Source organism: Chiloscyllium punctatum, chromosome 25 (genome assembly GCF_047496795.1).
Source record: "Chiloscyllium punctatum isolate Juve2018m chromosome 25, sChiPun1.3, whole genome shotgun sequence".
Lineage (NCBI taxonomy): Eukaryota > Metazoa > Chordata > Chondrichthyes > Orectolobiformes > Hemiscylliidae > Chiloscyllium > Chiloscyllium punctatum.
Genome location: NC_092763.1, coordinates 83,533,595 through 83,549,888, shown reverse-complemented (window position 1 = coordinate 83,549,888; position 16,294 = coordinate 83,533,595). Strand labels below are relative to the sequence as shown.

General features: G+C 38.4%; 1 protein-coding gene across 7 annotated transcripts in view; it reads right to left on the bottom strand.

The window, feature by feature from the left end:
• Nucleotides 1-16,294, bottom strand: part of atp11c (ATPase phospholipid transporting 11C) — a 163,991-nt gene that overhangs the window by 15,111 nt on the left and 132,586 nt on the right. For 3 of the 7 annotated variants that reach the window (XM_072595607.1, XM_072595613.1, XM_072595611.1), the window contains 4 exons: nucleotides 15,859-15,924; nucleotides 13,664-13,767; nucleotides 11,140-11,296; nucleotides 71-179 (listed from right to left, as the gene is read on the bottom strand). In XM_072595607.1, the coding sequence (XP_072451708.1) occupies nucleotides 84-179; nucleotides 11,140-11,296; nucleotides 13,664-13,767; nucleotides 15,859-15,924 (423 nt within the window). In that variant the 3' untranslated portion in view covers nucleotides 71-83. Of the gene's footprint in view, nucleotides 1-70; nucleotides 180-8,191; nucleotides 8,283-10,660; nucleotides 10,854-11,139; nucleotides 11,297-13,663; nucleotides 13,768-15,858; nucleotides 15,925-16,294 lie in introns of those variants that run through there. The other 4 variants (XM_072595609.1, XM_072595610.1, XM_072595612.1 and 1 more) reach the window with 4 other exon arrangements.

Below are 16,294 nucleotides of genomic sequence, written 5' to 3'. Positions count from 1 at the left end.
AGAAAAATATCAAACTAATCCAAACTAAACAGAAGATCAAACTAGGAGATAACCACCAAAATACCTGTACCTGTCAGTGGTAATCATGATTCAATTGAGAATGATCTTGCAAGAAGTGGTTCGACAGGGGATCTGGGGGTCGAAACTGTATCAGCAGCCTTGTTATAGACCAAATATTTCTGCAACAATGAGGGGAGAAACTTAGAACACTTATGTAACACGAACTGCATGAGGTAGTAACCGTCAGGGAGCTTAAAATCTCTTCTCAGAAAGGCATATTCATAGTCTTAAATTTACAATGAAAGTAACACCACAAACATTTGGTAAACTGCAGAAGTTGAGGCCTGGACAGACTTATTTTGATTAGACTAGATTCCCTACAGTGTGGAAATAGGCCCTTCGGCCCAACCAGTCCACACTGACCCTCCGAAGAGTAACCCACCCAGAATATTTAGAATATAATTTGCACTATGTTGCTTCCACAAATTACTCAATATGAAAATGGTGGAATATAAAACTTCATCTGTAATACGCAGTTCATCCCAGTATTTTGAACAGAGAAATTTAAAATCAATACTTGGACACAATAAATTTTAAACCCATGTCTCTAAACATTTTCTGAACCTACTGACTTTCAGAAGGACGGCACATCACCCAAGGGATTGATTCCATCAGAGCCTGAACTACTTTTCATTCTGGTAGAGGTCAATGGTTAGAGATCAAGAGTTAGAAATTTCTCTCCTTCAAGTTAGGGACATTTGAGCCAATCATTAGGCTTTTTCTGTCTTAGATTAGATAGTAAGCACCCATTGGACAATTCTGGCTCCCTGCATTCATTACCTTAGGTTAAGAGCTTTGGGGAGAAGACATTCACCAATGTAGCATTGCTTCCAGGCTGATCTCAATTCCCTTGAAGGAGACAATGCTGGGGTCCACTACCTCACGCTAGATCATCATCACAAAACAAGCATACTGGCCAGGCAACAGCCTGTGGCATTGTCTGCCCTCAGGAAATCAAGGGAGATCTATGAAAATGCATTATTCCCCAAATAATAAAAATAATTCACCAGAAGGAAAAGTCCTGAACTGTAAAACAGCATATAATAATAAGCTGGTTCATGAGGATCACTTGCTAAATCCATTTGCTGGTGGATGGCATGGTTAGTATCATTTAATGTCTCACAACTCAAATTCCTGGAGAGTTATCACCATTACTGCCTTTGCAAAATTCTGCAAATCCACTGGCAAGATAGATGTGCCAACATTACTGTCTGAATCTGAGGATCTTGGCCTGGACGAAATCACTGACAACAAGCTGTGATTCAGAGGCCACAAAGTTCATTCACACAACACAAAACTACCTAACAAGTGCTCTACCCTGAGCTCCACAATGTTAAGTGATCACTGGGAGGGCAGTGAAAATGATACAAGGGCACTCTGAAAGCGTCCCTAAACAAATGGAACATCCCAGCGACACATGAGAATCACATGCCTTAGAATGCACAAACAAAAGAAACATCTAATGGAGCAAGTGGTAGCCAAGCACAAATAGCGGAAAAAGAGTGCAGAATCCGGAGGGTCCTACCCACTTGCCTCATCAAACACCATCTGCCCCATCTGTGGTAAGAGTCTGGAAGAATATTGGGAATGTAGGTTCAATCTGAAACGAGGAATTAAGAGGGCTAAAAGGGGTCATGAGATATCTTTAGCAAACAGGGTTAAGGAAAATCTCAAAGCCTTTTATTCGTATATATGGAGCAAGAGGGTAACCAGGGAAAGGGTTTGCCCACTCAAGGAAAAAGGAGGAAAGTTATGTGTGGAGTCAGAGAAAATGAGTGAGATTCTTAATGAGTAGATTGCATTGCTATTCACTGAGAAGAGGGACATAACAGATGTTGAGATCAGGGATGTATGTTTGATTACTCCAGGTCAAGTCAGCATAAAGAGGGACAAAGTGTTGAGTATTCTAAAAGGCATTAAGTCCCCAGGCCCGGACGGTATCTACTCCAGGTTACTGAAGGAAGCGAGAGGAAATAGCTGGGGTCTTAACAAATACGTTTGCAGCATCTTTGAACACGGGTGAGATCCTGGAGAACTGGAGAATTGCTAGTGTTGTCTCCTTGTTTAAGGGTTGCAGGGAAAATCCAGGTAATTATAGACTGGTGAGCCTGACGTCAGTCGTAGGGAAGCTGCTGAAGAAGAAACAGAGATAGGATCTATTCCCATTTGGAAGAAAATAGACTTATTAGTGTTGACAACATGGTTTTATGCAGGGAAGGTCATGTCTTACCAACTGAACAGAGTTCTTTGAGAAAGTGACAAAATTGATTGATGATGGAAGGGCTGTAGATGTCATATACATGGACTTCAGTAAGATGTTTGATAAAGTTCCCCATTTTAGGCTGATGGAGAAGGTGAAGTTGCATGGGGTCCAGGGTGTACCAGCTACATGGATAGAGAACTGTCAGTGCAACAGGAGACAGAGAGCAGTAGTGGAAGGGAGTTCTACAGGGATCAGTGTTGGGACCACTGTTGTTTGTGACATACATAAATGATCTATAGATATTGCCAGTAGCAGTAGTGGACTCTCCCTCTTTATGGGTATTTAAGCGGGCATTGGATAGGTATATGGAGGATAGTGGGTTAGTGTAGGTTAGGTGGGCTTTGATCGGCGCAACATCGAGGGCCGAAGGGCCTGTACTGCGCTGTATTGTTCTATGTTCTATGTTCTATGAATGGTCTAATTAGCAAGTTTGCAGATGACACCAAGATTGGTGGAGCAGTAGAGAGTGAACAGGACTGTCAGAGAATACAACAGCACATAGATAGATTGGAGAGTTAGGCAGAGAAATGGCAGATGGAACTTAATCTACGCAAATGTGAGGTGACGCATTTTGGAAGATCCAATTGAAGAGTGAATTATACAGTAAAAGGAAAAGTTGTAGGGAAAGTTGATGTACAAAGAGATCTAGGGATTCAGGTCCATTGTTCCCTGAAGGTGGCAACACAGGTTGCTAGAGTGGGCAAGAAGGCATACGGCATGCTTTCCTTCATCGGACAGGGTATTGAGTACAAGAGTTACAGTTGTATAAGACTTTGGTTTGGCCATATTTGGAATACTGCATACAGTTCTGGTTGCCACATTACCAAAAGGATCTGGATGCACTGGAGATACAGAGGAGGTTCACTAGGATGTTGCCTGGCATGGAGGGTGCCAGCTACGAAGACAGGTTGAGTAGATTAAGATTATTTTCATTAGAAAGACTGAGGTTGAGAGGTGACCTGAGATTGAAGTCTACAAAATCATGAGAGGTATAGATAGGGTGGATAGCAAGAAGCTTTTTCTCCCAAAATGGGGGATTCAATTATAAGGGGTCACAAGTTCAAAGTGAGAGGGAAAGGTTTAGGGGAGGTATGCGTGGTAAGTTCTTTACACAGCGTTATGGGTGCCTGGAACGTGTTGCCAGTGGAGGTTATAGAGACGGGGAAAATAGCATCATTTAAGATGTATCTAGACAGATACATGAATGGGCAGGGAACAAAGGGATCCAGAGCCTTAGAAAATGGCTGAGAGGTTTGGTTAGAGAATCTAGATCGGCGCAGGCTTGGAGGGGCGAAGGGTCTGTTCCTATGCTGTAATTTTCTATGTTCTGTGGCTCCAGGTTTTGACTATTCAGCAGAATCCTCTCTCACCCCACCTGGAGTAGAAGCAAGCCATCCCTGGCTCCGGGGGACTGCCAAATGAGGAGGGGTTGGAGTGATTCTATATGAAGTATACAATGCTGTTGATCTGTACTTTTACTGGGTGTAGATACAATGACCAGGTGCTGCTACTCTGCTTCGGAACTATTTTTTTTGCAAAGGATGAAATAATTAAGCACAGTACATTTATTTTTCATTCAGGTCTTCATCTACAAATCTAGACAGATCACTTGAATGAAGAGTAGTTGACCTCCAATTTATATTTTGTAGAATTTCCAATGTCCTTCTATTTACCACATTCCAACATTTGGTTAAGCAGTATATTTAGCTAGAGTTTAGATTTATATCATGGACAGATAAATACATACAAGTTTTAGATTAAGTATAATTAAGAACGAAAAACATGTCATCATTATTCTGCTACTTCTGTCAAATCCTGGGTTAAATAACATTTCATAGTAGAAATATTGTATGTACTTCAGGATTTAGTGCAAGTACATGATCACTTTTCAATGCCAGTGACAAAAGAAGCATGGTTTTTCATTACTTGTGTGAGCACTCAGTTGGCACAAATTAAACTCACTATCAGATTAGAGTCTCAAAACCTTACTACTGAGAAATGTACAGTGGAAATAGGTGGTGCATTCTCTATTCCTGTAAAGAGATCACAATTATCCACAACCAGAAAACTGAGATACAAGCTGCTAACAGCCAAATCATGAGAGGTATAGATAGGGTGGATAGCAAGAAGCTTTTTCTCCCAAAATGGGGGATTCAATTATAAGGGGTCACAAGTTCAAATTGAGAGGGAAAGGTTTAGGGGAGGTATGCGTGGTAAGTTCTTTACACAGCGTCATGGGTGCCTGGAACTCCAAGTAGCTGACGGACATTGTTGAAAGTTTAAGTAGTAGACTTATGCAGCCTAAGTGCAGAGTGCATGAGGAAGCTTTAAACCTTTTAAGTAATCTAACTGCGTTTGAGGTGCAAGATTCCTGTCTCTAGTTTCCAGTCTCTTTATTTAAATCATAACAAGCCACATTAAGCAGCCCTGATATACTGCAGCTCTTCTATATTAGATCTAATTCTTCGAATCTAGGAGAGGCAGTTAACATTATCTTCCTCCCATGGATAGCTGGTTATTAAAACATTTCTTTTCCCTGGCAATCATCTGAAATTAAACTAGTTTGATAAACATGACTTGGTGTTGGACTGGGGTGGATAAAGTTAAAAATCACACAATACCAAGTTATAGTCCAACAGGTTTATTTGTAAATACTAGCTTTCGAAGCATTGCTCCTTTATCAAGTGGTTCCCTCAACCATCTGAGGAAAAAGCAGAGCTTCGAAAGCTAGTGTTTCCAAATAAACCTGTTGGACTATAATGTGAGATTTTTTGTTTGATAAAATAACTGTTTGCATTTACTTGTACTTTCAAATAAACCTGTTGGACTGTAATCTGGTGTTGTGTGATTTTTAACTCTGCTTTAGAATTGAGACGTGAGCTTGTCGATCCCATATCAATACCTTCAGAAGGATTGCCCATTTCTCACTCCATAACAATGGCCAACCTCTCACCATCTCAGTTCAACAGCTGCTGAAACCCTCATTCATGCCTTGATTACTTCTACACTTGACTTTTTCAATACACAAGAGGATGGTCTCCTCCATTCTACCTCCATAAATTTGAGGTCATTCAAAACTCTGCAAGCTGTATCCTTTACATGCAAACCTGTGGGTTAGTCTTTAAGTTCCCAGACAAGCAAAGCCTCTATTTTGAAAAACTAATTTTTATTTTCAAACCCTTCCAATGTCCCCACCCCCTCCTAAGTTTGTAACCTCCTCTAGTTTAACAATCCTTTGAAATATCTCTGCTGATATGATTCCATCCTTGAGCATTCCCAATTTTAATCATTCCACCATGACTTAAGTTGTATCGGCATCTGACTCTTAAATCTCCTCTGGCTCATTATCTTTCTTCCTCGAAGGCTTTCTGTCAAAGTAGTAGGTTTTACAAAGTGAAAACCGAAAGAACTGCGGATGCTGTAAATCAAGCAAAAACAAAAGCTGCTGACAAAGCTCAGCAGGTCTGGCAGCATCTATGAAGAGAAGTCCATAAGTCCATAAGACATAGGAGTGGAAGTAAGGCCATTCGGCCCATCGAGTCCACTCCGCCATTCAATCATGGCTGATGCGCATTTCAGCTCCACTTACCAGCATTCTCCCCATAGCCCTTAATTCCTCTAGACAACAAGAACCTATCAATCTCGGCCTTGAAGACATTTAGCGTCCCGGCTTCCACTGCACTCCGTGGCAATGAATTCACAGGCCCACCACTCTCTGGCTGAAGAAATGTCTCCGCATTTCTATTCTGAAATGACCCCCTCTAATTCTAAGGCTGTGTCCACGGGTCCTCGTCTCCTCGCCTAACAGAAACAATTTCCTAGCATCCACCTTTTCAAAGCCATGTATTATTTTGTACGTCTCTATTAGATCTCCCCTTAATCTTCTAAACTCCAACGAATACAATCCCAGTATCCTCAGCCATTCCTCATATGCTAGACCTGTCATTCCAGGGATCATCCGTGTGAATCTCCGCTGGACACGTTCCAGTGCCAGTATGTCCTTCCTGAGGTGTGGGGACCGAAACTGGACACAGTACTCCAAATGGGGCCTAACCAGAGCTTTATAAAGTCTTAGTAGTACATCTCTGCTTTTATATTCCAACCCTCTTGAGATAAGTCAGAGGTAACACTTCTGAGGAAGGGTCACTGGACCTGAAATGTTAACTCTGACTTCTCTTCACAGATGCTCCCTGACCTGCTGAGCTTTTCCAGCAACTTGTGTTTTTGTACTTTAACAAAGTTTTTGGCCGTCAGCAATATTACTACTTTATGTGACTCAGTGCCTAATTTTGCTTCATAAAAACGCTTGTGAAGAATCTTGGGATATCTTAAGATGGAATATAAAATACAAGCTACTGTTGTTGCGTAAATTTAAGTTCTTGTCCAGAGAATTTCAGGTACAATTAATTCCTCAGTACAAATACGGGGAGTTGTACAATTAATCAGAATGTGAGAGCAATGTGAGCAAACCCTTGCCCATAGTACTGACAAGAAACTTAACATATTCAATTGTGATTCCACTATTTAGAAATGTGGACTTTGAACAGCAGTAATTGCTTATTCATGATGACAAATGATGAACTGCATATTTTAATATCTGGATTAAATTGAGCACACTTTCTACTAGCTGTGTTCCCTAGTCTGAGTTTTCTCATTAGTTCAACCCAGTATTCACAATTTAAAGTTGGGCTGTACGTAACATGTCATCCAGCCCTTTTCAGTTTAGGACTGGTGAACAAGGGAACAGTTTTTTTGGTCATATTCGACCAGAGTACCAATGAGGTACATCGAACAACAATTACTAATATCTAAACGTTATCAGCAGAGTAATACATGCTTTTGAAAATCATAAAAATGATTTTAATCAAATATTTAGACAGAAAGATCAAGAATCCAGCCTTTGCTATGCACAGCATACATTTTTTCCAATCTAAATCAACAGAAATAAGAATTAATATCAATGTTTGTACTGTCTGACATCAAAAAACTTATCCATACACTAAAGATACTGTTAGTGTGAGGTGAGAAAAGCAAAACAAATAGCCAAGCACATACAATAACAAGGCACATATAATTAACACTGAACATGCATTTAAATGATATTGTCATAATTGAAATGAATGCTATTATGTCATAATTACACTTCCTCCCTCCCATAGGGATGAACAAGTAAATCAACTGCAAACCCTCTGACCAAATACTACTTTACACTTCCCGTTATTTTTATGTAGATCAAAGATCAATTTGACATTTATCACCTTTTGGAAAGTATATAGTAAATACATTATTGAATCAAATGTTAGTATTAATTGGATGCTGCGCTCACTTAGCTCACTGTTAATAAGCAAACAAAGCTAGGAATCCTTACAAAGATCCATCAAAGCCTGTTCCTCTGGGGTTACTGGTCACATTGTTTGCAGAACAGAACACTGAAATTTATTTTTCTTATGTGGGTTCAGTCCATGAGCAGAGTGACAGAATTTAAGCTTTATCATCAATTTATAGATCCAGTTTGACCTAAAATCATAGGTATGCCATCAGGCTACAGGGGACAGACTGATTTACCTCCTTGACAATTATAAATACCACGATTAACTCGAAAGATGACAGGCTCTCAGAAACAGAGCTAAAACACAAAAGCAGCTTCAGTTCACAACAAATATCCTTTGGTCAATATTTGAAATAAATTCGAAGTAATTTTAGAAACTCAAGGCGTGTGTACTCGTGAAAAGCATGCTTGAGATATCAGAGATGTGCACCTAAATGAGCATGAGTACACATCCAAATCTACCAAAACAAAATGGAAAAATGAACAGGTTGTACATGCTAGATAAAAACATACAAGTTATGCACAAAACAAGAAATCACCTCAATCACTCCAAGAGAAACTTTGGTTGCTGGAAGTTTGAGAGAGCATAAAGACCGTTGACTGTCTGGAAGAAGGCAAGTGTTGCCTTGCCTGGTTCATAGCAGGAAGATGGGTGGGGAAAGAATAGAAAGTGGAAAGGAGATTAACAGAAGTATTTTAGGCAAGAGCACAAATTTGAGATGTTAAAGAGAGAAGGAAAAGGAAGATAAGCAAAATATAGCGCGAGTATTCTTTAATTCAGTTTTGCCATTATGAAAATATCAGAAAACTTTTAAATACCAAGCTGTGCTTTGTTTAGATCCCACTGATTGAACAAAAACTACTGAATGATTAACATTAATTTTCACCTCATTTAGTACTTGAACTTTTTCCGCATGTGGTAATACTCCTACCTCAGAAGGACTGACTACTCTAAAGATTTCAATAACCAGTAAAATCTAATCACAGGTACATTATTATTGTCATTTGATTAACGTATCTAGCTCTCTAGTAAGTCCAATAGTCAGTAGAAGTAAATTACTATGCATTTTGGAAATCTGAAGTAAAACACATCCTGGAAAGGTGTAGTCACGATTACCTTACCAGACCATAGGGCTGCTCTCTCATGAGAGAAAGATGGTGGTTTAATCAGAGAGTCACCAAACCCTAGGTGAGGGGAGAGATTGAAAAGGAGAGCCCTTCATGGTAACCTCAGGTTGTACAGGAATGAACCCATGCTGTTGGCATCACTCTGCATTGCAAACCAGCTGTCCAGCCAAATGAGCTAACTGACCTGCACTGCTGAGAACACTTATCAGCGTCTGAGAAAGTATTCCCAGCACTTTCCTATTTCAAGTCATTAGAAGCTACTGAAATTACTGCACTAAAAATTAGACACCAGAGAAACCAGACAAGGCAAAGTTAAATTCCTTAGCTTTAATATAAAGAACACAAATTTAGACTGATTTTCCTCCCCCTAGACCACCTCCAAATAAGTGGAGATGCTGTGATCTTACAGCTCCAGCTTTCTTTTTATAACACATTTAACACATTGACAAAGATAAAATATCAATAACAAGACGATATAGATTTAAACTAATGGGTTTTAGAAGGGGTTCACCTACAGAGTGATAGGGATCCACAGCTCACTGCCTGGATAGATGGGAGAGAAAGTCTCAACATTTAATACTTGGATTGCCACTTGAACTGGAATGCCAGACCAAAAGTTGGAAAACGGGATTATGCTGGATGGCCACTTGCCAGACAACACTTATTTGATGAGCTGCATGGCCTCCTTCCGTGACGTAAGTTTCTGAGATTTCCGTGTCACTCTTCCTCTTTACAGTCTTTCACACAATCCATTACTGAAATTCAGATGAGGTTTACTTTGTTTTTTTTAAGCACCTAATTATCTTGATGAATGAAACCAGAGTTTGGGAGTGAGGATGGAAGTTAGTGCATACACATGACTATAGCACAAAGCCATTCTAAAAGGCACCAAAATATCAGATAGGCAGACCAAACCTATACTACAAATAATGGATAATAAAATGCTCCTACAAAATCCAAAAGTTGGCTGTTCTTCAATTACACATTGCACTCATTACTGGTTTCCAAAACAATGCTGAAGTAGTTACTGTCCTGAAAATCTGAATGTAGCGGATAGATTATTTGACATGATTTGTATAAGTAAACTTGACAGGCAAAGCAGGGTTAAGATGGCATCATTTAAACTTCTCAAAAACACAAATAGATGTGATTCAAAAGTAATAGTTTTCCTGTATTTTCACTCCACAGTTAAAACTCTGATTTAGAAAGAAGATTAAGCCAACATTTTCTAAGCCACAATTAGTTGAAGTACGAACTGGAGTTTAGTTTATAAATTTATGACTTACTTTGCATCTAAATTATCTAAATGCCCTAATTTATCTTTCAGCTTCCTTTCCAGTCTTATTTCCCGTCCTTTAAACTTCACAATATAGAAATTGTTTCTCTCCCTGTTAAACCTCTCCACTATACACAGATAGACATATACACTCCTGCATCCTCCAGCTTGCAGCAAATCATTTATACTTCATTTTAGTGGTTTAGTTGAAGTAGTTATTGCTTCCAGAGATCATAAAATGAGTTTGCCAACTCTTTGAAGTTAAATTTTAATGCTTGAAATCATGGAAAATCAGCACAAGAGAGTGTATTGCTCCCTCGAGTTTGTCAGGATGAGTTACAATGCAGAGCATGGGAGATCAGAGAAAATTAATTTCTTCTGCTAAATCTCAATTAGGAGGTGGATAATCACAGTGATCTGCAATTATCGAAGCAGGAATACTTTTTCCTTCTAGGAACAGCAGCAAGTGGACTTGGAAAATCCACAAAGACTTCCTGTATCTTAATTATTTTTACAGAAAAAGTATTGACATAAGAAAAACATACTCAGCTACTGAAAACAATTTCTTTTTCTAGGCAATTTGTTTCAGCAGATTTGGGTGAAAACTAAGATTTGACAGAAACCAATTTAAAAGCTATTTAGGTTATAAGGTGAAATAATTACTCATTTACACCGGCCTCACAGAAAGTAATGTACATGCATTTTATTGTAATCACACCGAACAGAAGTTATATTCGAGGAAAAGACTCCCTGTTCCCCTCCAATTAGTAAAATTCTCCTGGCGATATTAAGCGATACTAACAGAAAAATAGAAAAATACAACAATTTATTGTCAAGCTTTGCTTCCTGATAAATATATTTTTGGAAATGCAAAGTTATAACACTTAAACAACGTAAGGAAAGCAATTTATTCAGAATACCCGAGTAACAATATGATATTATCCTTAGCTTTCAGTAATTTCTGTATCCCCATGGTCAGTTGTTTACTCAACAGATGTTAAATGGTCACTTGACAAGAATACAGGTTGCATACAAACATATACTGTCAAAAAGTGAATGACATTTTGATGTTTCAATACCTACCTGCAGTCTGCCTTTGTCTGGGTGCTTGCTCAAGACTTTTACCATAACGTCAGGCATCAAACTGACAGTTATTAATAAAATTATAGTAAGCCATGCTGAAACAGAAGTCAGCATCTGTGCAAAGACGAAGTACATTCTTTGCTGCTTCAGGAAAGGCCTAGCAGAAAGAAATCAATACAGTTAGGTTCAAAGTTTAAGCCCCACACACAGTGTACATTCAAGTAAGCAAAGAATGCTTGTACATCAAGACTTTTTTGTATGTACAAGGTTGATATAAGTCTGATATCAAAGTGTCAACAGTTTACAACAAATATAGTTAAAAATGCATTAAACCACTGACATCCATCAGCAGTCTGACCAAACTTCCAGAGATACAGATGCGCCTCTACCTGAGTTATGAACATGTTGCAGCTAAATTATATCTTAAAAATATGCACTAAAAATACAACAGTACTTTAAAAAACCTGGCAAAATTCAATGTTGTCAACATTCTAAATATTAAACAGATGTCACATTGCATATTTTCTTCCCAAAGCTCCTGAAAATGAAGTTCTAAAAAATATAATCATGAATTTAGCAAAACATTAATATTCCAGAAATGACATGCTTGAAATGTACATTCAAGCTGTGTTTACAACAATTAAAATAACTCTCAGAAATCACTGCTAAAAAACAGAAATGAAGTCAAAATGTTTCATCTCATGCTTATTAAGATTGAAATACAAGTAAACCACCTTTAGAAATGACAGATGGTGATGGAGGAGTTATAAACTGGAGGCCTGTGACAGCGATGTGTCGCAAGGATCGGTACTGGGTCCACTGCTTTTTGTCATTTATATAAATGATTTGGATGTGAATATAGGAGGAATGGTTATTAGGTTTGCAGATAACACCAAAATTGATGATGTACTGGACAGAAAAGAAGATTATCTCAGTACAACAGACCTTGATCAGATGGGCCAATGGGCCAAAGAGTAGAGATGGAGTTTAATTTAGATTAATGAGAGATGCTGTATTTTGGACAGGCAAATCAGGGCATGTCTCAACAGACTTAATGGGAGGGTCCTTGGGAGTATTGCTGAATAAAGAGACCTTGGAGTGCAGATTCATATTTCCTTAAAGGTGGAATCAAAGGTAAACAGGGTAGTGAAGAATGTGCTTGTTACATTTACCTTCAATGGTTTGTGCATTGAGTATAGTCATTTGGATGTCATGTTGCGGCTGTACAGGACATTGGTTAGGCGACTTTTGGAATACTGAGTTCAATTCTGCTCTGTCTACTTTGGAAAGATATTATGAAACTTAAAAGAGTGCAGAAAAAATTTACAAGGACGCTGCTGGAATTGAAGGGCTTGAGCTATAGGGAGAGGCTGAATAGGCTGAGGCTATTTTCCTGGAACTGAGGGGTGACTCTTGGAGGTTTATAAATCACGGATAGGGTGAATATCCAAGGTTTATTTCCCAGGGTAGGGGAGTCCAAAACTAGAGGGCAAAGGTTTAATATGAAAGGGGAAAGATTAAAAGGGATCCAAAGGGCAACCTTTTCACACAGAGGGTGGTACTTGCATGGAATAAGCTGCCAGAGGCTGGTACAATTGCAACATTTAAAAGATATCTGGATGGTTACATCAATTGGAAAGATTTAAGGGATATAGGCCAAATCATGGTAAATCGGACTAGATTAATTTAGCTGTTCCTAATGAAGGGCTTTTGCCCAAAACGTCGATTTCCCTGCTCCTCGGATGCTGTGCTTTTCCAGCGTCATTCTAATCTAGAGTAGTTTAGGATATCTGGCTGGCGTAGAGGAGTTGAACCGAAGGGTATCTTTCTGTGCTGTACAACTCTAACACTGAACAACTTTTTCAGCCTGAGAAGTTACTGCAAATTGATTGGACGATTGTCAGCGTGGAGGTGAAGCAGAAACTGTCAATCATCTTAGTTAAATTATTAAATTCAAAACCAGTAAGTCTACTCTAAATTCAAATACTTTGACTAATCAGAATTGACTCACATGGTTTGAATTTAATTAATTAACCTCTGAGCCAGGAGACAGCCCTCTTGCGGCACAGTGGTACTGTCCCTACCCTTGGATCGTGAGGACTGGGTTCATGTCCAATCTAATAAATTACAACTCACATAATAAACAGTGCGGTCATCTCATATTAACATGCAGAGTTACAGGGATAGGGTAGCGGAGTGGGTCTGGGTGGAGTGCTCTTCAGGTGGTTGGTACAGATTAGATGGACCAAATGGCCTGCTTCCACACTGTAGGGATTCTATGACTTCTATGATTAGAATAGATTAGATTACGTACAGTATGGAAACAGGCCCTTCGGCCCAACAAGTCCACACCGCCCCGCCGAAGCGCAACCCACCCATACCCCTACATCTACCCCTTACCTAACACTATGGGCAATTTAGCATGGCCAATTCACCTGACCTGCACATCTTTGGACAAAGTGATAATTTTCATTTTGACAAAGTGTAGCCTTTTTAAATGGTGCTAGTTTTTAAATTTACTTACCATATGATGCCACCCCAAAAGAAAGAGAAGATGACAAAAAAGGCTAAAGAACCCCATATTACAAAGTGGTTGATCCACGTCCAGTATTGAGTGTCTAATACAAGCTGAAAATACAATAAGAATGATGCGAGATGAAAGCTGTGTATTAAAGACCAGATTCCTTAATAAGAACATAAAGCACTTGACACTTTAAAATTATATTATAGTCGTTATACAAGTAAACAATTTCAAACAAAACCGTGAATATAACAAGTTCAACATCAAAATAATTCAAAATCAATCCTTGGTAAACTAATTCTGAATTGCAATGGTACCAGATCTTTTAAAAACCATTTATTCCTAATTATTCATTGGTATAGTCAATGCTGAGTGTTTCTGATGCAAGGTTTTCAGCTTCCACCAAATAAATTAAAATCAGATTCCTTCTATTCGATAGGTCATGACTGTGTAATACAAGATAGATCTGACTTATCTAAAATCCAAAGTGATTTTTGATCAAAAGCATAATGCTACAGGTGTTGGAGATCTGAAATAAACGAACAAAATGCTTGAAGCACTTTGCAAATCTGGCAGGATCTGTACAGAGACAAAAACACCAAAATTATTGTTTCATGCTTGATACAATCCATCAGAAGGACCTCTGATCTTTAATCATAAGCTGTAATGATAACTGACTCTGTAGATGCTGCCAGATCTGCTGAGCATTTCCAGTATTTTCTGTTTTTATTTTAGTACTCAGGAAGAGTAAGTTTAAGGTCCAACCACCAGATAGCTAGACGTTTAGATTCTGAGGGAGAAGGAAATGTTAGCTCGAGGGTAAATCAGAGACATTATTCAGAACCAGGAGGAAAAGGCTTTGTGGCCTACTTCACCATACATGATCACACACCTAGTTCACCCTCGACTTACTGCACATCTCTCAAATTATTTTAATGTCCAAAAATAATTTCTGCAAGCAGATTATGTAATTCCTGAAGAACAATGGGGACTTTTACCACATTGTGTCCAACGTCTAAGTAGTACAGGAATAACTAAGAGCATTGAAAATCATGTTGCATCAGCAGAGTTGTTTCAATGTTAAATAGCCACATTTGAAATAAAATTTACAACATTGAGAACTTCACTTTTAAGCAATTAAGTCTAGTTCTGTTCTGAAAGAAGAGTCACAATAGATTTGAAATGTAAACTCTATTTCTATCTCCACAAATGCTGCCAGACCCGCCAAGTCTCTCCAGCAGTTGAAGGTTTCCATAGCAAACACTCTTTGGCCAAAATTAATTAACAGACTTTGCCGATTTTGCATTTATTTTGCACCCAACATGTTCCTAGAAAGACAGTTGGTCTCATCACTCCGTCTGTCTTATGTGTGAATGTGCACTTTTTTGGATTTGAAAGAGGTATAGTTTAAGTTTACATCAGTCATTAATAATCTGTCAAACTTAAGGAATAGGTCTGTGAAATAAGTAAATTCTTGTTTTTCGCTCATTGATTTGAAAAAAAAAACCTAATTTACAATCAGGCATTAACAATCCTAGGAATTAAATTGGTTAAGTTTAAAACTCATGATGACTTGCAGAATACTGTGGTGATCTCCAGGGTACTATTCCGACCAAAGTTGCAAAAGCATTCACTCCCTCCATTACCAAAACACAGTGGCAGCAGCAAGTACCACATACAAGATGCAGCAGCAACTCATCAATGATCCTTTGACAACACTTTTTTAACCAGACCTCAAACATATAGACAGATGATCAATGGCAACAGATGCACGATACATCACCATCTGTAATTTCATCTTCGAGTCATGCACCATCCTGACTAGGAATTATACCACAAATTCTTTATTGTTACTACTTCAAAGTCCTGGAAACTCATCAATAGCTGTGTGTGCACCTATACAACATGGATCATAACACTTCAGTAAAGTGGCACATCTACACTTTCTTCTGGGCAATAAGTTATGTCCTTGCTTTAGACAATCTTTTCATGAATGAATATTAGTTTCTGTTTTTAAATTTGAAAGCATAATTAAGATAGAGCTGCGTTTTAATGATAAATATCTTGCAAACTTCGTTAAAAATTCTGGATGAAATTACACAGACACAATGCAAGAAGTAACAAACTAAAAATAATACTATTTTCACATGTTCTCTAGCTTTATTAAACTGTAACTTTTAAAAAAAAAATGCACAGACCTTCAGATTAACTGTAAATACCAGAACAGTGAAGACAATTGTTCCAAAAGTCCAATTTCCATAAACCTGCAATACACAACACAAGGTCAAACACCAAATATCAGCTGAATACACAAAGTAGGTTAACTCAGAGCATCAGTTCAATTTCAAAATATAAAAGTAAACAGTGATTTTTTAAAAATCTAATTAGCTCATTACAAATACATGTAGGGTGCCTCAGCTTGCATTGCTCAATGGAAAACAGAGCTTTATTTCCTAATGTTGTCATACACTATGTTCTGTAACTGTAATGCAAACAAAAATCTTCAGTACAGGTTGCTAAGGAAACACAACGTTTTTGGGAGTAAATCGCTGTTCAGGTCTTCCTCGAGGTTTTCAACTAGTAAAATGTCATAACATGGATGAACGTATTAACAAAAAACACAACTGCAAACAA